This window comes from Ochotona princeps, chromosome 18 (genome assembly GCF_030435755.1).
Source record: "Ochotona princeps isolate mOchPri1 chromosome 18, mOchPri1.hap1, whole genome shotgun sequence".
Classification (NCBI taxonomy): domain Eukaryota; kingdom Metazoa; phylum Chordata; class Mammalia; order Lagomorpha; family Ochotonidae; genus Ochotona; species Ochotona princeps.
In genome coordinates, this window is record NC_080849.1 from 20,192,883 (window position 1) to 20,214,088 (window position 21,206).

A 21,206-nucleotide genomic window follows, 5' to 3' on the forward strand; every position below is an offset into this window, starting at 1 on the left:
AGGCTTGGGGTCACGTTGCCATGCAATGTGTCCTGAGAGCAGCAGTGAGAGACTAGCAGGCACCTTGCAGAAGTCAGGGGAATGGACCCATGTCTCTGGCCATAGACCCAGGCTCCATCATAATGGCTTTGTATAGCCAGATCTCGAGGCAGGTCTTCAGCATACACTCGGCTGAGCATGGGAAAGGAAATGAAGAACAATTTTAAATAAGCCATGGAAAATGTTAGTGGACCTTCATGGTACAGTCCTCTACAGGTAATTACAGCATCAAAGTGTCAAGTTGCAGGGCCGCTGTACCTGGGCTGGGCGAGGCTGGGGCCTCAGGCTTCTATCCTCTGCCTTCAAAGATGAGACAGCGTGCTGTGCTGCTATGCTCAGTACCATCCTGGTCAGCACCCTGACAAGTGTGCCACCAACAATGAAAGCTCTATAGATCTCCTGGGAATGACAAGGCACAGGTTGCTTACAGAAGAATGAACGACAAAAGATCAGCAGAGACGAGTTCCTACAAAGCTGTTTGCATGCAGAGACCTTGCATGCAGAGCAGGTTCTGCTCCCAATAACAATTTTTGGTAAATGAAATAATTGCCATACCTCTCCCCCAGCCAGTGAGCCCAGATGCCAACAGGACACAGGTTGTGCCTTTCTCTCTGACCATAGCAAAATAAAACAAAACAAAAAAACAGAAAAATCCAAAAACCTATCATTTCAGAAATTCAATGGCTTGTTCCATTCCAGAACGCAACACTGCTCTCTGGTTGAATGGCTATGGCCATTAAGAGTTCTCTGCCACATAAAAGGGTCTTTATGGGCTGAAGAGAATTGAAAGGCATCGGTCCCTGCCTGCAGGCTCACCAGGCTGCAGCGGGCTCTGATGACCTACTTGGTATCTATTTCCCTCTGTGTCTGGGCAGCAGACGGTGATCTGACCTACTTTCAGGGACACAGTGGCAGCTTGTGAAGGAGTAGAGGAGAGGCAGAGAGCCTGGACTCAGCATATGGAAGCTCGGCCTCCAGGCGCGCCCTGGCCCTCCTCCCTGCTTCCCTACCTTCCTTGGTAATGACCAACTGTAGCTTGTAGCCTCCTCCCTGCTCTGCCTACCAGAATCCATCAGCCTTGGGCAGGTTTGCAGTCCATACCTAGCTCAGTCTACCCACCCTCTGGCAAGAGGCCTCCCAACCCTCCCATCTCCCAGCTCACAGAGAAGACAGTGGCACTTGCCTGACACACTGGAGTAACCCTGTGAGCACAGCAGCCTGAAGCACCTGCCACCCCAAGGGCTGAGTACATGGAACCACTTCTTGGACACACCAGACTTATTTTCAGCATATCCAGCAGGATGTTCTAGGCTGCTTTAACAGCAACTGAATTTGCAGTGAAAAAAAAAGCTGACACTGGAGGACATTATGTTACACAAAGTGAGCCAAGCACAGAAAGACAAATACCACATGTCTTTACTTCTATGTGGAAGCAAAAAAAAGGTTGACTTCATAGAAGAAGGGAGTAGAACAGACGTTAGTGGAGGATAGGAAGGGTGGTGGGGTAGAGGAAGGCTGGATAATGTATCAAATACAGTTTGATAGGAGTTATTTCTAATCCTGTATAGCCCAGCAGGGTAACTATGGTTTGCAATAGCTTTGTATATAAAGAACTAGAAGAAAGGCACACATGGGCTCCAAACACAGCAACAAGATAATCACCTGGGTCTGATCACTGAACATTGTATGCATATTTTGAATGAACCCACTGTAACCCACAAATACATACAATTAACATGCATCAATCCCAAGAAATACAAATCTTGTCTTGATATTTTTTTAAATTTCCAGCATATTTGTCATTGATTAAACTACCTAAGATATTCCACCCAGGGTTCATCCTCTGGAATAGGGCTGAGCAGTGGTCTTCTGTGAACAGGTAGGTAGGACCCAGCAGGCCACAATGGTTGTTATCAGCACTTCTCAGCTCTGCCACTGCACAGCAAAAACGGTCATGGAGGTGTGGCTGTGCCCCAATAATACTTTATTAATAAAAGCAGACTGATGGTCATAGCTCTGAAGACAAAAGCTAAGTACATTATGGCTTTGGAAGTGCTGGGCACTCCACATCCTCACTCACTCTCTCCTAAGGTCTCCACATACCCTCTTGCCATGGTCATCAACATGTTATATTTATATTGACATTGATAAGAACTTGAGGTCCCTGGCTCTGGGCCCTGGCTGCTCTTGGTCAGCTCCTGGAAGCTCCTTTAGGACCTCCAGGTGCCTATCTCCACTGCAGAAGCCCTGCTGCACTGGGTTTGGACCCAACTTGGCCACCAGAGGTTTCAACATCTATCCAGCTGACTCTCAATGTGGCTGGGCTGAGAGTCTGAAGTCAAAAAGGAACAGAAATGGCGGCTATGATTTGGAATAAGCAACCCAGGCAGGATGAGTGTTTTTCCCACTGGGGATAGGAGGAAATCCATCCAGAGATCTTGAAACCATGCCACACAGGCCACTCAGCTAAGGCTCCAGCAGAACCCAAGTGCTTCTCATTTCCCTCTTGACAGCTCCCCTTGGGCTTCCTGCTGGCAGAATAAGCTCCATGAACCATCAAGACAGTCCCTCAGGGGTGAACACACACTCCTCAGTCACCCAGTCCTGCCCTAGAGGAATGGTGGTGTATCAGGGAGTACAGGGGAATGTCTGTGACAGCAAGATGCTGGCTTCACACCTGACCATGAGCACAAGCAGCTGGGGAGGCACGGTTTGCAGCTCCCAGTGTCTGGTTCCTACATCATGTCAGTAAGGTCAGAATGTCATGGTGGGAGAATGGAATGGCACCAGGCACCTCTGGATCCTACTCTGTGTGATTGCAACATCTGGGAGCCAATGGCACAGGGCCCTGCTCCTGAAAGGCGGGTTCATGGAGTGGCCATAGCAGCATGACCCCCTGCTGCACCAATGCCTGCACTGTCAACAGATCTCTGTGCCCTTCACATACACACTGAAGCTGTAGAAGTGATGAGTTGGGGCACCATATTTGGAGCAAAGTTTCCAGAACTTTCCAGCAGAGGCCTCAGGGGACCTTAGTTAGAAAAAAAAGGAGGGTGGGTGGGTTGGGGGAAGCAACAGAAGGGATTCCCAAGGCTGAGAAATTGAGGGTCAGGGAAGAAGTGGGAAGGCATTCAGAGACAGGAAGAAAACTGGCATCTAGGTGTGGTGAGCCAGAAATGAGAATGAGAACAGAAAATCTAGGCATCACAGGACAAGCAAGCTGAGGGTTCTGGAAAAGATGGGGCAAGAAATGGGGGTGAAGGAATACTCCTGGGCTTTAGCCTTTGCCTTGCGAGTAGAAGAAAAGGCTGGGTGATGGCTGCAAGCCAGACCTGGGGAGCTGAGTGCCTGTGGGAAGCTGGGGGCTTGAGCAGGTAAGAGGGTCTTTTTTCAGGGGGAAGGAAAAGCAGTGCTGCTTCTAGCTGAGGTGGGTGGCCAAGCATCATGGGGTTTTCAGAGACCTCAACCCAGGAACCTGGGCTGTTATCACTGACTAGAGAAAAATCCAGCTTCTCATGCATCCTCCTGCTCATCAACTCTTCTGGTGTAAGCTCCCGATGAAGCCATCCAAGGGAAAAATGACAGGTGGTGTACCATGTGTGTGTGTGTGGGGGGGGGCAAGCTTTTTAACCAATTTCATGGAAAATGTGCAGTTTTCGGCAAAGTGTTGGTGTTGTGGCAAACTTAGAACATTTTAATTCCCCCTTCTCCACGGAAGCCTCCAGAAAACACATGCCCTGAAGGGAGCAAGAAGAGGACAGGCACAGATGCCTTCAAGCTCTGGGACTGTCCCTGGCAGCACCGGTGACCACAAACAACACCTCGGGCAGCCCCGGCGTGCGCGCGAACCCTTTGTTCCCAAGGTCTCTGGAAGTCAAGTTGATTCCCAGTTAAGCTGGAAATGCCGAGAGATTTTCCCATATTGCAGCAGACTGAAACAATAACAGCCAAGTGGACGTTACCACAATTGTTTCCACTGAAGTTATTTTGGGGGTGTTTAGGAAGATTGTCTATTCCCAGACATTTCCTTCACTTGATTCCCTTTATAAAAATATCAAGGGAAGAAGCCAGTGTCACCACCACCAGGCCTGGCCTGCTTGTAAGCACGTGCACAGCACAGCCAGTGACTTGTGGGAGGCTGGGGTTGGGGGTGGCCCACGGGAGTTGCCCACGTGGGAGCACGTGGATTGCGACAGTGCCTGTGATCATCTTACTCCTCCTGCTAGCCTTCTGAGTTGGGGCCCTGGGCAGCAGGTTTTACTACCCCTGCCCTAGAAGCAACAAAACGGAGAAGTCGAGGTACTTTGCCAAGATGACCCAGCATGGAGGGAGCATGGCCAGTCCCCCAGCAGGCACTGCAAGGAGGGGAAGGCTCACACCATGTTAAGATGAGAAGGGTCCTGACCCTTTCCGATGGGAGCCCAGTGTGGCTGTTACACAGAGTGCGGGATGGACTCACAGGCTGGCAAGGGAAGCAAGGAGGCCAGGGCAGGCTTGAGCAAGCTGCGCAAGGGGCTGAGATGTGTACATTTGGTAGATCCTGTGGAGGTGGTGTACAGGACAGACCTAGAGGGGGCATGGGGTGAGTTAGGAGGTGACCACAGGAGTCCAGGGTGACGACAGCTGAGGTAGGAATCTGGGTGGGAGACAGGCAGCAGGGGATGGGGATCATGTGAAAAGTTAGGGAAAGGAGAATTTTGGTGCACTATGGAGGTGCAGAAGAGAGCAAAACACACAAGGCAAAGGAGACCCAGACCCTGCCCGGAAGGAGGCCAGCACTCTAATGGTGGGCAGAAAAGACGAAGGAGCAGCAGTCATTCAAGACCAGGTGTGATTAATTTCAAGAAGGGTTTGGAGCAAGTCCTGACCTATGGCTGAGGTTTCTATGATGGAAGTCCCTTACTGAATGGAGGATGGGTGCATCCCTAATTTTTCAGGGCTGAGCATCTCTTTGCACCCAGAGAGTGTTAACATGACTTGTGCCAGGCACCTGCTGCGCAGGGCTTCCAGTATAGCTGTGCATGGTGGAGCACAGACACTGTGTGTTCTGGGTACGCTGGTGCCAATTCCAAGCACAGCAAGGCTGGAGCGGGGTGCAGGGTGCTGTGGCCGATCACGGGGTGGGGGGGTGTTGCAGAGGGGCTCTAGTCTTCCAAGGGGCTGCTGAAAGTGGCCACTGAGAAGTGTTCTCTGCAGGGACAGTAACTTTGAATTCTTACAGTGTACAGGGGTCCCCCAGGACTCCGGATCCTCTCTTCCCACCCCTGTCCCATGGCTAGACTTGGCTGCTGCCATGTCTTCAACCCAATCAGGGTTGCTTCTGCAGGGGCTGCGAGGTTGCTGCCCTCAGGGTGTCCTCAGAGGCCCTCAGGAAAGGCATGGGGGAGGGAGTGCGTTTCCTTGACCACACCACGCGCCAGCCTGCTGGAACCAAGTCCCTCTCTGTGCCGCCAGGAAGGGCTGCAGAAAGGAACATCTTCTCTTTGCTTGCCAAGCCAATGTTTGTGCTTTGACCCGAGGATATGCTTTGAAGCCCAGTCAGAATCCAGCAGCCAGCATCCCCAGAGGGCAAAGGAGTGAGAGGGAACCATTCCCAGCATTTTCAGCATGCTTGGGAAACACCTGGCTTTCGTGGGGGTTATTGTGCATGCATGTATGTGTGTGTGTCTGCATGCACATTGGGTGCCTGAGTGCATGTGTGTGCACACGTGAGCATGCATGTGCTAGGAGGGGCAGACGAGGAACCAATGCCCCTCTCTTGGGCAGTCCCTGACCAAGGCTGTGTCAGCTCTGCCACAGGCTATGTCTTCTCACGGTCAACTGGACTGCAGGTCTTTGCAATGAGTTCCTTCAAGCACACAGCAGCCAAATTTTTTTTTTTTTTAAAGATGCCACTTGCAAAGCCAGCAGCCCATAGCTGAGCACGGTTCAATGCCAGTTGCTCTGATTCTGGCTTAGCTTCCTGCAATTATGCCTGGGAAAGCAGCAGAAGACGCCTATGTGCTTAGGCCCGTTACATGGGAGACCTGGATGGGGGTTCTGGTTCCTGGCTTCAGCCCAGCTCAGCCTTGGCATTGCAGCAACTTGGAAAGTGAACCAATGAATGGTTCTCTATCACTCTTTTTTCAAAGAAATTTATCTTTTGGGTTTTTTTTTTTTTTTTAAGTCTGACCTTCTAGAAAGCAAGTGAGGTACCTAGAGATTCATTTTCAGCTTCTGCATGTGTAGAGTGCCAACAGGATAGGACTTGCTTCTGTGCCTGTTTGAGTTGAGCTGCTGAGGACAAGGGTCAGTGGCAGCTCTTCCTAACTGCAGAAAGTCACCACACTGGTGAGCAGCAGGGCTGCTCCGTGCACCAAACGCCTGCCCCAAAGCCTTCACTAGATGCTCAAAGAGAACTGCCAATGCCTACCAAACAGCAAAGCATGCAGGAGAGATCAGGGGTCAGGTAAGGCCCAGTCGCCTGCAAGAAGCACCCAGATGCGGGGGCCGAAAATCCCTCCTCCTCCATGGTGCTTTTAAAGCCCCCCATGCTGCTGTGTCAGTGTAGATGCCTCTCCCCCTCCCCCCAGATGCTGGACGTGGCAGAGCTGAGCAGCAGGCCCTGGGGGAGCCTGGGCTAGGTGTCAGGGATGGCATTAGCATGTGGCCTTGGTGCTTCTGGCCCGTGCGGGTAGGGAGCCAGAGAGACCACTCTGTTGCTCCCTTTCCTTCTCTCCTTGTTCTCATTTCCTCTCCATGGAATATTTTCCACACAGATTCTTCAGCAGTGCAGCCTTGTCAAAGACCCCACTTGGTGCTGATCCCCAGAAAACAGCTGCCCCGTGAGTCTTAGCCAAGGACCAGTCCCCTGGGAAGAGCAGACATGGGGAACCCCAAGCCCCAAGTCTGTGGCTGATTTGGTGGTGTGGCCTTGGGTCTGGAATTCCCCCGACCCTGGGGCCTCCATTTTCTGGCTGAGAATCAGGTGGATGTTGGAGGGTATTCTTCATGACACCATACCTTGGGGTGGGACATTTCCTCTCTGCTCTACCACCCAATGATGTCTATTCCGGAGGCTGGATATGAAGCAATCCAATTGCCTGGGTTCTCTCAGGGTGGTCTAGGAGTCCACTCTGGGCATCGTGCCCCCTCCTTTCTGGGCCTGCTCATTACTGGCCCCTTCACCAGCCCAGTCCAGTCCTCCCCAGCTTTTCTTTGCCCTATTGAGGCCCAAGGTGCTCATATGCTGCTAGGACAAAGTCTGGCTGGCCAGTGTCCAGCTGGAAACAAAGCACTTCTAGGTAACAGGGATGTCCCTGGAGTCCTTGGCCTTTAGGGCTGTGCCTTCTGGAGACCAGCGGCAGATGAGAGAGCCATGTGCGGGTAGGCCATCCATTGGTCACAGTTAGTTTTTGGGTTACTGCCACCTTATCATGAAAGCATGATGGATACCAGAAATTCAGCCCCGCAGGCCCTGAATGGTACACTTGCTCCCTTAAACACTTCCAGAAATGAGCAGGAACACCCAAGTGAGGCAGGAAGCTATAAGAAGTTCTACAAGTGGAAACAGCAAAAGGCATGGATTGCTGAAGTACAAATTGACAGATGTCAGGGACAGCTTGTCCCATAGAGGACAGGCTCAGCTGGCCACAGAGAGGTCAGCAGCCATCCATGGCTCAGCTTCCAAGGGAAAGTTCTAGGGACTACCTTCTTGGCCTCCCCACATATAGTCAGCCTCCCAGTACCATGGGTTGTTAGCCAGCTCTGATGGTAGAGGAGATGAGAAAGGCTGAGTTTGTTGAGTAGCACAGGGATGGCAAGAGTCTTCAATGAATGCTAAAACTTGTGGGTGAAAGCATTACTAGACACTTTACAGTGAAGAGGATACAGCCACCTTATCCGGATGGGCCATAGATGTTCTGATAGACGCACCAAGAACACGGCCCTGTTGCTGTGGTATTCCTTGCAAACACACAAGTATGGCCAGAAGACACCTGACATAGAGGCCAAATATGACAAGCGATGCCTGCATTCCATGAGTGAGTGGCAGGGTTAGCTCTGCTTCTGATACCTGCTCCCCACTTGTAAGGCACATTCTTAGGAATCACCAGGGCATGGCTCTAGAACTGGGGTCCCTGCCACCCATAAGGGAGCCCCAGGCCGAGTCTGCCCCAACCCAAGATGTTGTGGGGGGCATTTGAAGAATGAAACTCTGGGTAGGAGATCTGTCTGGTGGTCTCTTTCTCTCTCTGTCTTTCAAAAAACTAACACAGCTCATTATTTTAAACACCCGCATTTACAGATGGGCATTCTACAAAGTAACTGACCTATGCCCTTACAAATGTCAAGGATGAGAGACATGGGGGAAAGACATAACACAATCTCATCTTTGGTTCTAAACATGGAGAAAACGCATGGATCTTTTCTTCAGCTGTGGCAGATGCCAGAGGGATGACTGGTAAAACGTAAGTCAGGTTCACAGATGATACAACTGTGTTCTGGCAATGTCCGTTGAGACATGTCCATCTCCACGTGTTTAGGAAAACTCACGGAGGTGGCTAACGTGATATAATACCATGTTTGCAGCTCACTCCTCATCCCATGAAGAAGACAATCAGAAAATGAGAGAGAAGGGGAAAAAGGAAGAGAGAGAGAGAGAAACGGAGAGAGGGAGAAAGGAAAGAAGTAAGAAGAGGGAGAAAGAGGAAGAGAGGGAGAGAATGCTAAAGCAGAGCCTGGGGAAGGGTTAGCACTCTGGGAATCAGGTGGAGGGCAGGCAGGTGTTCTTCACATCACTTATGCAATTTTCTTAAGTCTTGAGTTTTCAAAAAAAAGAAAGAAAAGAAGGAAAGAAACAATGAAAGGACTCAGTCCTGAAGCAACAGACACAGATTTTCACTGAAACTTGATAAATAGTTGCATGCCACAACGAGGAACCGAAGAACCGTGGGCCACATCCACAGTGGTGACACCCAGGTGTGGACTTGGACGCATCAGCTGGGTTAAAGGATGCAGGCTCCACGACTGCGCACAATCAGACGGCCTAAGGGCGGGTGGGTCTCTCAAGCCACATCCCTGTTGTGAAGCAATGTGTGATGGCAAATACAGAGCAGGTAGAGGGGCAGAGGGACTAAAGTCCTTCTCCATCACAGTGAGGACCTGGCAGAGAGCAGCTAACAGCACCACTCAGGAAGAGTAGGTGCAGAAACACAACTCCAGACGTTGGAAATCTCAGGTGGTTGTCTGTGTGAGACAGGTGGGGTCCCACCAGAAACATGCGTGATACAAAGAGCGGGGGTGACTTTGTGTTACAGAACTCAAGGACTGTGAAAGAACAGAGCAGAAAGTGGCGATTTCCTGCTGACTCCCTTCCTTCCGCAGCATCTTATTTTTTAGATGACAGATCTGAGCTTTGGGGGCCACTCCCCCACGGAGGCAGGAGGCTCCTCCCGCTGGCTTCCCTGTTGCCAGCTCTTTATCTTCCCAATACCAGTGCTATCCATTCTACCAGCGGGTCAGACATACCTGGTATCCAATCATACCACAGTATACTCAGAGCAGAGGTAACGCCATGGCTGTTTGCTCTGACCCGCTCGTGTTGGCCATCAAGACGCGAGGCATGGTAGCGTCTACTCCAGCTAGTGTCTTAGGAGAGCTGAGGTCTACATTACAGTGACCACTCAGTAGAGTTATCTTGTGGGTGATGGCCTTGGGCCTGGGGGAGGGTGATGTGGTGTGCCTGGAAAGGGACTCCTGAGAGCTAGCAGCCTGCGTGGCTCTGTTCTCATCCCGGCAGACCATGACATCATCACTGCCGCCGACCTTGCCCTGGAGCCAGGCCAAGCCGGAAAATCTTTGGGAGCCAGAGACACGCTCACTCCAGGAAACCAGCAGCCAAGAGGTCCCACATGGGGACATCGGGAACCAAACCACCATCCCCACTACCTCCTCCTTGAGCCTTAGGACCCTGTGGGAGCCAGTGGAACCTTCAACATTCAATACAGAACTGTGAGGTGGTTAGGGGCCTGGTGTCGGAAGGAGAACCCAGGCTCTGCAGCTTTGTAACATGTCAGACCGGGTAAGGGGCAGGCTTTGGACCCAGAGGTACAGGGACCCAGCTCAGGGACAGGAAATGATTCTCTCAGCTCCCACCAGGCCCCCTGTTCTCTGGATGTCATAGTAGCAGGCCCTGATATTTAGCACTCCCATCAGTGCTTGCCTGGGCCTGTGACCTAAGTGTTGCTATTTGTCACAGTCTACCGCACATTCATGTGCAATGTCCCCTGCTGCAGACAGAAGCCTGTATTTTGGTCAGTTTCCACGCGCCAGCCAGCCAGCCAGCTTCAGGGTTCCCGTTGGATGCAGCGCACATACTCAATGAGGTTCCTGGTGGTCACCCCAGGGTTTGACAAAAACTCCAAAGAAACCTCCACCACATGGTGGCTTTGAACCCTGGAAACCTTGGGCTTCACAACCTGCCTTTGGTTGGCACAAAGGTGTGAGCCCCCGACCCCCACCCAGAGCTCCTCCAGGCACACGGCCAGGGATGAGCTGGGTGATGGTACATCCCCAATCACTCCACCCTTCACAAACTCGTGTTCTCATGTCAAGTAAGGCACGATGCCTTGCCTTTCACTTAAGCAAAGGAATGACAACGAACAATACCAGTGGCAGGTGCAGAGGGGTGAGGGAGGCGACAGTAACAGTGATCCTGGAGCTCTCTGGGGGTAATGGCGGCAGGCAGCACATGACTGAGAGGTAGAACACGCGCTGCTTGCTGGGCCCCCGTTCTTCAGGACTTAAGCAGGAGATTCTGCCAAATCTGCACGCCCAGCAGGGTCTCAGGTGACACTAAAGATGCCATCCCGGGGGCCACATGCTAAGAACCTGCTTGTAAGAGCTACAGGGATTGGGACCTGTGCTGTGCGGTAGCAAGTCAAGCTATCATTTGTGATGCCAATATCCCACATGGGCACTGGTACCTGTCCTGCATGCTCCAATTCTGATCCAGCTCCCTGCTAGTGCAGCACCTGGCAGACAGGGACCCCACAGCCACTCCCAGCAGCCAGGGTCCTTCTGTCTATCTGCAGAGCCCAGGCCCAGCCAGGCGAGTGTCCTGTCGGCTGGAGGTGTAGCTCTCTCCCGGGCTGAGCCCTGCCCCCACCGGCCCTGCAGGGTCCGGAGGCCTGGGATTGTGTGGCGGCTCACAATGGAAGGAAGAGGGTGTAGAAGGGAGGTCCCTACACTGACCCTGGTATTGTTCTTGGGCCACAAGAAAGCTTCCTCTGGCCTGGCCGGGCTGCGGCAATGCTAGAAAGACGGCGGCGTGGAGCCAGCGACAGCCGGCTTGCCTGGGGGCTGCCGGCGGAGGAGCGACCTGGGAGCCAGGGCCCATTCACAAAGGCCTGCTGGAGCGCACGTAGCCCTGTCCGCCCCCCGCCCCCTCCGCCAGCGGCGGCGACAGAGGCCGGAGCAAAGGACAATAATGGGCTTCTCCGCCCCCAACCTAGAGGCTGCCAGCAAGGCCAAGGCGACGGCTAGCACAGCACACAGGCTGGTAAAGGCTCAGGGACACCTCATGCCTTGGCAGCAGCCTTCCCCACTACTCCCTAAGCCCCAGCCAGGAAGTCGATGGGTGAGAGAAGGTGCAACAGGGGACAACTCTGTGAACCTCAGATCCCCCATCCCCTGTCCTAGTTATTACAGGCACAAACCTGAGGCAGGACCAGCTGGGGGAGGCTCTTGGCACGAGCTGCTTCATCATTGAGGTTGGAGTTGTACAGGAGGGAGGGTGCCAACTCAGGAGCCTGGGTGCCATGTGGAGTGCCCTCTACCCCAGCTCTTCATCTCCGTGAGATGTCCAGTGCCCTGCCCAGACCCGTCCCACACCAGCTTCAAGGGCCACCCCTAGCTGATAACCTGTCCCCTCTCCTGTTACCCATGGCTCCCTCACCTTCCCAGCCCTCCAGGCTAGACTGCTCCTTCCCTCAAGGCCCAGCTCAAGGTCAGCCTCGTCCAGGCAGCAGGGACCCAAGGGGAAGCTGGAAATACTAAGACTCTTAAAACTGGGCCTGAGGTACCCCAAGACCCAAGAAAGATCTTGGAGCGCTAGTGTGGGCTGATGGTTCCAGGCAGTTTTACAGAGTAGGTGCCATATGAACAGAGCCACAGACGAGCAGGACGGTCGGGCGAGGGGGAATAGGGTGAGTGGGAAAGGCTCCAGACGCAGCCTTCTCTTGGCTGAAGGTCAATGGCAAGGTAGGCCACAGGTCACCCTTACAGAGCTCTGTGCCCCCGAAAGGCCCCCAGGGAGGACCTGCTGGCTAGCACCCTGTCAGCCAGCTTACTGCTCTGGGCTGGTGACCCTGGCAAACATGCTACTTCCCCAGGCCACATCTGTGCTGGCTTCCAGCGGCAACCACACCACATCTGAAGGCCTTGTGTCCCCTATGGAGTGCTTGCGTCCTTCCACACCACAGCTTAGCTTCTGAACCCTCACAGCGTACACCTCTGCGGTAAAAGGCGAAAGGCGAGCAGGTAAATGACCCCACCCTCCAGCCTGGGAGCCCGAGAGCGTGCTTCTGGATGAATTGTGAGACCTTTGGCATAAAGGAACCACAGGGCACGTTCTCAGACAACTCCGATGAGTGAACGCCAGGATGTTTTTCACCTGTCATAACCTTCAGGATCTTTTGTCTCTTTATCATCTAGATATAAAATGAGACTTTGGCAAACTTGCTCTTAAAGGGCTTGACTGAAATAGTTCACACTTGATAGGCCATAGGGGTCCACATGGCAGCTCCTTCGCGTTGTCCACGGTGACTCAAACACAGCCCAAGTGGTAACCAGTCACCGTGTGTGGCTGTGTTACAATAAAACTTTATCAGCAGAAACAGGCTGGAGGGCTGTGTTCACACTGGGCACTGCAGGATGCCAGTCCCAAAGGCTGTCGCAGGGCCCTGGGTCTCCGGAGGTTGTGTCGCGCAGGAGGCAGACTTCCCTGACCACAGCGGAACCGCCCTTCTCCAGCCCCACTTCCTGCCCCGTCCTTCACGGAAGCAGGGGACCCCGTCCTGACTAGACCTGCCGTCTCTTCCCAAGAAACCTTCCTGGCTCTCACCAACAGAAGTCTGCACCCCACAATAGCCATCTCGGTACAAAGGACTCGCAGGCACCAGAAACAAAAATAGGCTCGCCTCGCCTCGGGGAGCACGTTGCCTGCTCCCAGCGGGCCCTGCTACCTGGAGGCGCAGACAGGAAGTCAGGGACCCAAGAACGGCTCGTGGTGGCCCTTATTGTACAAGCACCTATTTTTGTCCTGCGGGAGGAAGCACTCGGTGGGGGAGGGGACTGTGGAGGGACTCCCCAAGTGGGCTGCCACCTCCTCCACCTCAGATACGGACCGCGCACTGGGGGTTGCACAGGCCACTGGAGACCTGTCTGAACAGACGGAAAAAAAATTTCCTTCCTCCTTCCAAAGGGTCTTTCTTGTCTTTCTTTCCATTTTTATTGAGCTCTGCTGCTGAGAAAGAAAAAAACAAAACAAACAAAAAAACCCCACTATTTGCTTGATCTTGGTATGAAAATGCAATTGACCCCAAACCTCCCTTCCTTTTCTGCCGTCTCCCTATTCCCGCACCTCCTTGCCAAGGGGCCACGGGGCTGCCTCGACTTTGGGCTCTCCACACCCTGTCCGTAAGCTGTGCGCGTTAGGGCAGGGTACTGGGTCTAGTCCTCCGATCTGTTAAACAGTACTTGAAGGACTGACCCACAAGTGGGAAGACAAAGATGGGTGTGAGGGTCAGAAGAGAGAGGAGACATTGTCAGGATAAGAGACAAGAAAAGCAGGTTCCTCCTCAAGCCCAGGGACCCTGCAGGGCCCTGGGGATGCTGGCTACTGTCAATGCGTAAGTCATTACTGAATCCTCGCTAAGGGGCCTGACCCACACCGGTGGTGGATTACACGAAGCCAGGGCATACCCCTGTGGGCTGGAGGGGCAGCTTTGTCTGCCTGTACCTGACTCTGTCCCTTAGCACGCTGAGGTATCCTGCAGTCGGAGGCCTATGAGTTAGAACCTGTGAGAGCTTCCTGCAGACTCGGTTTACTGAGCCCACACAGCTCTGCCACTTAGAGACTTCAATGCAGCGTGGGTTGGCCAGTCACCTTCCCCATTCCCACGCAGCAAGAGCGCCCCCTGCTGGAAGAACGAGGAAACTCCTGCACAGGCGGCTATATTTTTTTATTCCAAGCACAGGAGCAGCGGGGGGAGGGGGGGGCGCTGGCTTGATTACCCTTTAGGTGGGGCTGGGATTTTCCTTGGAAAGCTCACTGGTCCCTCATGCTCCTCCAGGGCTAGGAGATCCTCACTCTGTCCTTAACTGAAGAATTGCTCAGCTCAGCAGGAGTTGGGGGCGGGGCAGTCAGGAAGGCCCTGCCCCTGTAACAACAAGCCAGCTAGCTACTACTAACTTACTGCCAAAGACACAAATTAAATCTCAAAATTTTCTAACAGAAAGGCAAAAAAAAGAAGACAGCTGCATCACCCTTATTCCATCAGAAGAAAGAAGGCAGACACAATGTTTGGTGAAAATTCAAGAAAAATGGCCCAAATATGTCCCTACAGAAAGCCTTGGGCTGGGCACAAGAAAATTCACAGCAAACCATGTCTTTTGCCCGAGTTCCATAGGCGGCCCGGAAGCTCTATGGAAGGACTGGCACCATGGCATATCAGGTTAAGCTGCCATCTGTGGTGCTGGCATCACCTCAGGGATGAGCCCCAGCCACTCCACTTCCGATCCAGTGGCCTGGGCAAACAGCAGAAGATGGTTCAAGCGCTCGGACCCCTGCACACATGGCTCTCCTCCTCGCTCCTGGCTTTGGTCTGGCCCAGCCATGGCCATCGTGGCCATCTGCAGAATCAATCGGCAGATGGAAGATCTCTCCTTCCCTACAACTCTGACATTCGAATCAATCAATGGATTGATCAATCAATGTTACAAAAAAAGCTCTGGGGGAGAGGGCAGGGAAGCAGTCTTTTTGCAAGGTGCTGAGACTCCCGTGTCCTGGCATTCTGAGGGACGCGTAGGGTGACCAGGGACATGCAGGGAGCGGAGGGACAAGACGCCTGTCAGATGCCACTCAGGCGCCAGGTGGGCTGAGGCTGCTGCGGAGACTGCGGCCTGGTCAGCTCACCTCACCTGGGGGCAAGGCAGCGTGGCGTGGGGGTGGCTGCCAAGGGGGGAGGGCCGGAGGAGGCACAGACCTAGTTCTGTACAATTCCTTTGCCTTCACCTTGACTTTAGTTATGTGTACCTGGCTGGCTGGATCACAGTGCTCCAGGCTGCCCCAGCTTCCGTGCTCTCACACGGTGTGGGGAATATGGGCGGCACCCTCACCCCACAGGCAGAAGCACTGTTGGAGGTGCCCACCAGTTCCCAAGGATGGGGGCGTGGGGTGGGGGGGCTCTGGGGCAATGTCAGCTCCCTGCACAGAAGCTCTTCCTACACCTATGCATGGCCACCCCTTCTCCTTGGTTGTGGGGGAGACGGAGCCTGCTGGAGAGGGGTCATCTTGGGGGATCAGAGACAGTTTGCCATTAACCTGAGCCTGCAGCATGGCTCATGGGTGCCCTCTAGTGGGAGCTGACGGCCAGGCAGCTGTCTCTGGCCACCCGTGACTGGGCATTCGGTGGGATGACAATGATGACCCGGAACATGATTTGTGATGGAAATCCCAAACAGCAGGTAGGACACCAGTACCACGGTGGCCCAGGTGGATCCCAGTCCACACTGGGCTTCTGTCCAGTTCTATAACTTCTCTACCTGGAACCTTGGCTAAACTGAACCCATGTCACTGCTGCCTCCTCCATCGAGGCTCCTGGGGAGCAGGGCCAGCACCCACTTTGCTGCAGCAGTTGCTGTGTGTTTGTGTTCTGCCTGCAGCGTGCTGCTTGGTTTCCCCTGTGTCCTGCCTCACAGGCTCCTCACCCCAGCCACCACGATGGCAAGGCAGATGTGGGGGACAGCCCCCATGTTAGCCACGACCAGCTATCTGGCAGCGGGGGCGGGGGTGCCACAGAGACACAAGTGTGATTCCTGAACTGGGCACCCCCTGCCTGCCCTAAGTCCCAAGTCCTGGGGCAGCTCCAAGTGCCCAAGCTCAGCAGCCCAGCCATGGGGCTCCCTGAAGTGACATGGTAGAGACTCGGCCCACTGGGGGATACTTCTACAGTCACCATGAGGGGTAGGGTCCTGGGCTTGGGTTTTTGTGTGTGTGTGTGTGTGTAGCAGGGGTGGGGGCGGGTACAAATCTTGGCCAGGCACCAGGTTGGCATGTGATCCCCAGGTGAGACATAGCATATCCTCTCAGCTGAGGGATCTGAAGAAGGAGCAAAGGATAGGAGATGGGGTGTGGGTCTCCACGGTGTGGGGTACAGAGCTGGGGAAGCAGAGCTGGTGGGACCTATAATGGCTCTCTTTTCCTGGGAGACCCGGGGACAGCTGGGCCGTGAGTCAGGCCAAGCACTCCACGGTATGGATGTCTTTCTACCCCTCCCTCAAAGTTACCTGCCATGGATGTGCAGCATGGCGTCAGGCTGCTGCTGAAGCTGCCTGCATGTGCATCTTGGAGGGCCTGGGTTCAAGCCCTGGCTCTGTACCCAGTGCCAGCTTCCAGGTAGTGCAGGGCCCAAGAGGCAGCAGCTGCTGGGCTCATGCAGTTGGATGAGACCTGGATTAAGTTCCCTGGCTGTTGTGGGCATTTGGGGAGTGAAGCAGTAGGTACGAGTGTGTGTGTGTGTGTGTGTGTGTGTGTACACCTTTCAAGCAAATCCTGACTCCATTTGAATGGGTGCACCGTGACTCTCAATGTGGAGGTATTCTGGGTGGGCTCACCAGTAGTAAGTACCCAGGGGTTGAGTATTTCCAAGCACCCTGTACCATGTCAGTTCCATGAAGTGAGATGTATTCCTCAGCTCCTCCACTGTGTCCCTGGTTCTAGGACCATGAGGGTCCCCATGTGCAGTGTAGACACCCAAGGTGGGTGAGCTGTGAGCTTGAACTGATGCCTTCAATTGGTGCTGCTAATTGACTTCCCATGATGCTCACAAACAACAAGACGCTTGGGTACAACCTGCCGAGCCTCCAGCAGGGCCCCTGGTAGCCCTGGCCTCCTGACCATCACCCCCTTCCCTCCCAGCATGCAGGGCAGTTGGCTGAGTGCGCCAGCGCCCCTCTCACCTGCAGGACAGCTTCCAGTGGAGCCCTGGGCTTGAGTTGGTCCTGCGCCCTGGGCAGGAAGCCATGGTAGTAGGGACGAAGAGAAAATCCCAGGATCTGCAAACTGTGTCTTTCAAGGTGCAGGCGGTGTGGAATGGGGCTCCCAGTGCATGTTATAGGGCCCTTTAGGCCCACGCTGGCATTCTGTGGGCTCTGTGGGCTGGGATCCTGAGAAAGGCTCTATTTGGGGAAACAGTTCCCCCAGGCACTGTATTCTGGAAGCTGTCAGAGGCAGGTGTCCTGCAGCGTATCCTCCAGGGATCGCATGTGTTTCCGGGGCCACTGAGCACGGCCCTTGGGCTCCCGGGGGCCCTGGCAGAGGAGGCCTTTGCCCTGCCTCCACCTTCAGCCCACCCGCGGGGGCTTCAAGAGTCACCTGCATGTGTAATGTGCTTGCACACACACACAAACACCATACACATCATGCATGTACACATCTCACACATCCCATAACACACCCCATAACTATGTGTGTGCATGTATATACAAAACACACTCCACACACACACATCACACTGGTATCATTCCAGTATGCATACCCAGACATCACCCAGTGTGTACAGATAGCACACACAGTGTACTGCAGCTTTCACAGCTACACATGCCACACAGCACACCCTACAACCGTGTGTGAGCATGTATACACACAACACACTCTATACAACAGACATCACACACCACACAACTATCATTCATGTATACACACATACCACACACACACACACAGGAAGATGTCAGTGACCTGACCCCAGTCTTATCCAGACACTACCCAGGATCCCTCAGGGGACAAAGGGTCAGACGCCATATTGGCAGAGTGTGTGGTAGCTATGGGTGTGACCATGAACCAAAGCTTGTCAATCAAGCTGTAGCTTCAGGTATGGGCATGACCCGAAGCTTGTCAGTCAAGCTGCCGACCAGTAGAAACACCCTGTTCACCAAGAAGCAACCAGGAGCAGTCCCTCCCCCGCCTCCTCCTAACAGTGGGGCTGCCTTGGGCCGTGTCCCCACTGAGGGCTGGGAGACCCCTTCTCCCCAGCGCCCACTCTAGTGTCGACCTCACCTTCACAGACCCATCAAGCAGTTACTGACCTCATATGCGTGCAGGGCAAGGCAAGTGGCTAGGCTGGGACTCTGGGCAGACATCAGGCCCTCAGCCCCTTCATGCTATGCCTCCCACTTGGTCCCCCAGTCTGAGTGGGGACCACAGCCCAGCCTCCACTCTGCTTCTCAGAGGTGAAGGGAGTCACCCAGCAGGAAGAGTGGGCACAGCTGGCAACACCTGGATCAAAGCTACGTCAACACGCCCCTCAGGCACAGGACAAGGATGTCCATGAGCGGGGGTACGATTTCCATCAACAAGTGCCACAGGAAAGCAATTCCCGAGCCCCTTTCGTCTGTCTTCTGCATCAAGGCCAGCTTTCCAACAGCGGTAACCAGACTCCAATGTCACGGGTGCCACCAACACAAGACCCGGCCTGGCCTGTGATCCCTTCCCTCCTCAAATGAGAAGCCCAGCCCTCTGAGCTCAGCCTCGTCTGGCGGCTCTCCTTGCCTTCTGTGTGCCCATATGTTCATCACCACGCGTCTTTGTCTATACTGCGGGCGGACAGCTGCAGGCAGCACACGCACCCCTTACATATTCCAGTGAGTGGGTCTCCCATGAGTAAGGCCACCAATCTACATAGCCAGCACGCGGTCCTCCAGGAGACTGGCCTTGGAGCAAAACCCCAGCAGACTCCACTGGGATCCCCCACCAAGGTGTGTGTTTCCTTCCGGTCCAGGCCCAGAGTCAGGAGCCTGTGGCCGCAGTCTCCTACGGCCTGGAAGACTTGCCCAGTTCTCCGAGCAGCCTCAGGAATGGAGGGCATCTGGACACAGCAGACTCTTACATCTGGCTGAGTGCTGGTACGCACACGTGCATGAAGGTGCTGGGAACATGTCTGGGAAGGAGAGACAGCTCTGAGACTGGGAGGGCTGGGAGAAGCCCACGTTCCCACTGCCTGGTGCATGTAGTACTGGGCACCTGTCCCAGAAGGCTCTGGCCTAGCAGTGCAGCCCAAGATGCCCTAAATGAAAGGGCTCTCCCTCCTCCCCCAAGTAGCTTAAAAAGGAGTCTAGGGGGTCCCAGAGCGGTAGACTAGCTGCTAAAGTTCTTACCTTGCCTGTGCCAGGATCCCACATGGGCATCAGCTCTAATCCTGGTGGCCCCGTTTCCCATCCAACTCCCTGCTTGTGGCCTGGGAAGGCAGTCGAGGATGGCCCAAAGCCTTGGGACCCTGCACCAGTGTGGGAGACCCGGCTCGGTGCGGCTCCAGCTGTTGCAGCCACTTGGGGAGTGAATCAATGGATGGAAGATTTTCCTCTCTGTCTCTCCTCTTCTCTGTATATCTGACTTTCCAATAAAAATAGAATAAATCTTTTAAAAAAAAGGGAGTCTTAGAAGGAAGGGTCAAACTGTGTTGGTACAACTTAACTGTATTCCAACTGCCCTTTGTTTCCAAGTCAAAATAGTTCAAGGAAAGCCAAAGCAAAGCAAATGAAAACCTGCAAACCCAGGACAGAACACCCAACAATGCAAGGCTCCTAACAGCTGCCATCTAATACAAACCCACCAAGCATGCAATGAAAATAAATAGGACCCCTAACTAGGAGAAAAATCCACTAACAAAAACAGACTCTGGAACGATGCGGGTGACAGGGTTTATAGAAGAGGACATTATAACCAGCACAAAGAGGTTTCATGTGTTCAAGAAGTTAGGAGAAAGGATGAGAAATGGGGGTACATAAAAAGACCCTCCTTCCCCACTGAACTGTCAGGTGAAAATCCAAGTATCCGAAGTGAAGAAGAGCAGTGGATGGCACCGACAGGACGCACGTTGCAAGAAAAGACGAGGGAACTTGAAGATGCAGCAAATGAAATCCAACATGAACGACTAAAACCAAGCACAGTCTTGCTGAGCCACAGGAAGAGGCATAGCAGCGCACTTCCAACCGGAACCACAGGGTGGCGACACAGCCTGCACATCTTCCTGTTTGACCACCCTGTAGCCCTCCAGATCCAAGGGGCTCCCTGATGTCCAAGCCGGAGAAGCCCGAGGTGGCTCCTGACCCCACAGCTGGGGCTCTAACCACAGCCTCTGTCATTTGTCACTGATAGGTCCAAGGCACAAACAGAGAAGCCAGGTGGGAAAGACACCAGGACATGAGGAGTGGACCCAGGCAAGACCGTGAGACAGGCTAGAGGGAGAGGGACATGGTGGGGCGGGTAGTAGTTTTCTTCCAAGGACCCCTGCTGGTATTCCCTCTCTGCAGCAAGCCCAGTGCTATGCTTGGAGGCAGACAGACTCCTGTTTTTGTGTGTGTGTGTGTATGTGTTTTTCTAATGCCCACCTCTGGAGGCCCAGCCTCACTTTGCAGAGTGGGTCCTCTTGGTCCTGGAGCCCAGCCCAATCAGTGCCAAGCCAGTCAGCTTGTGCTGACAGTTGGAGACTGGCAGGATGGCCCTAGTGGGCAGATGTCTGAAGACATCCCTGGCCACATGAGATGGCAGGGACTTAGCTGGTCCACCTGGACACACCACAGCAACTCTGGCTCTCAGACACAAGGTCACGAGGCTGCTGAGTCACCAGTGCTTGCGCAGTCTCTAAGGGAGATGCTGTCAGATGCAACACCTGCCCCGCCACGGCAGGGACCCACCCAGGAGCATTGTGGAATTGGCTCCCACACCTACCTGCCAGGCCGGGAGGACTTTCTCAATGTCATTCAGGTTGATGCCATCCCCATCCGACAGCTTCCCTTTTCCACACCTGGAGAGAAAACAGAATGGCAATGGGCAGGAGATGGCTCGTTGGCATGACCTGTCCCAGCCTGGCCAGCAGCAGGCGGGGTGGGGAGGGCACTGGCAGACC

At 53.9% G+C, this 21,206-nt stretch overlaps 1 protein-coding gene across 3 annotated transcripts in view; it reads right to left on the bottom strand.

Annotated features, from left to right (window-relative positions):
- Positions 1-21,206, bottom strand: part of CTIF (cap binding complex dependent translation initiation factor) — a 229,368-nt gene that overhangs the window by 129,147 nt on the left and 79,015 nt on the right. For all 3 annotated transcript variants that reach the window (XM_058676823.1, XM_058676825.1, XM_058676826.1), the window contains exon 6: positions 21,029-21,104. In XM_058676823.1, coding sequence (XP_058532806.1) covers positions 21,029-21,104 — 76 coding nt within the window. The remainder of the gene's footprint in view (positions 1-21,028; positions 21,105-21,206) is intronic.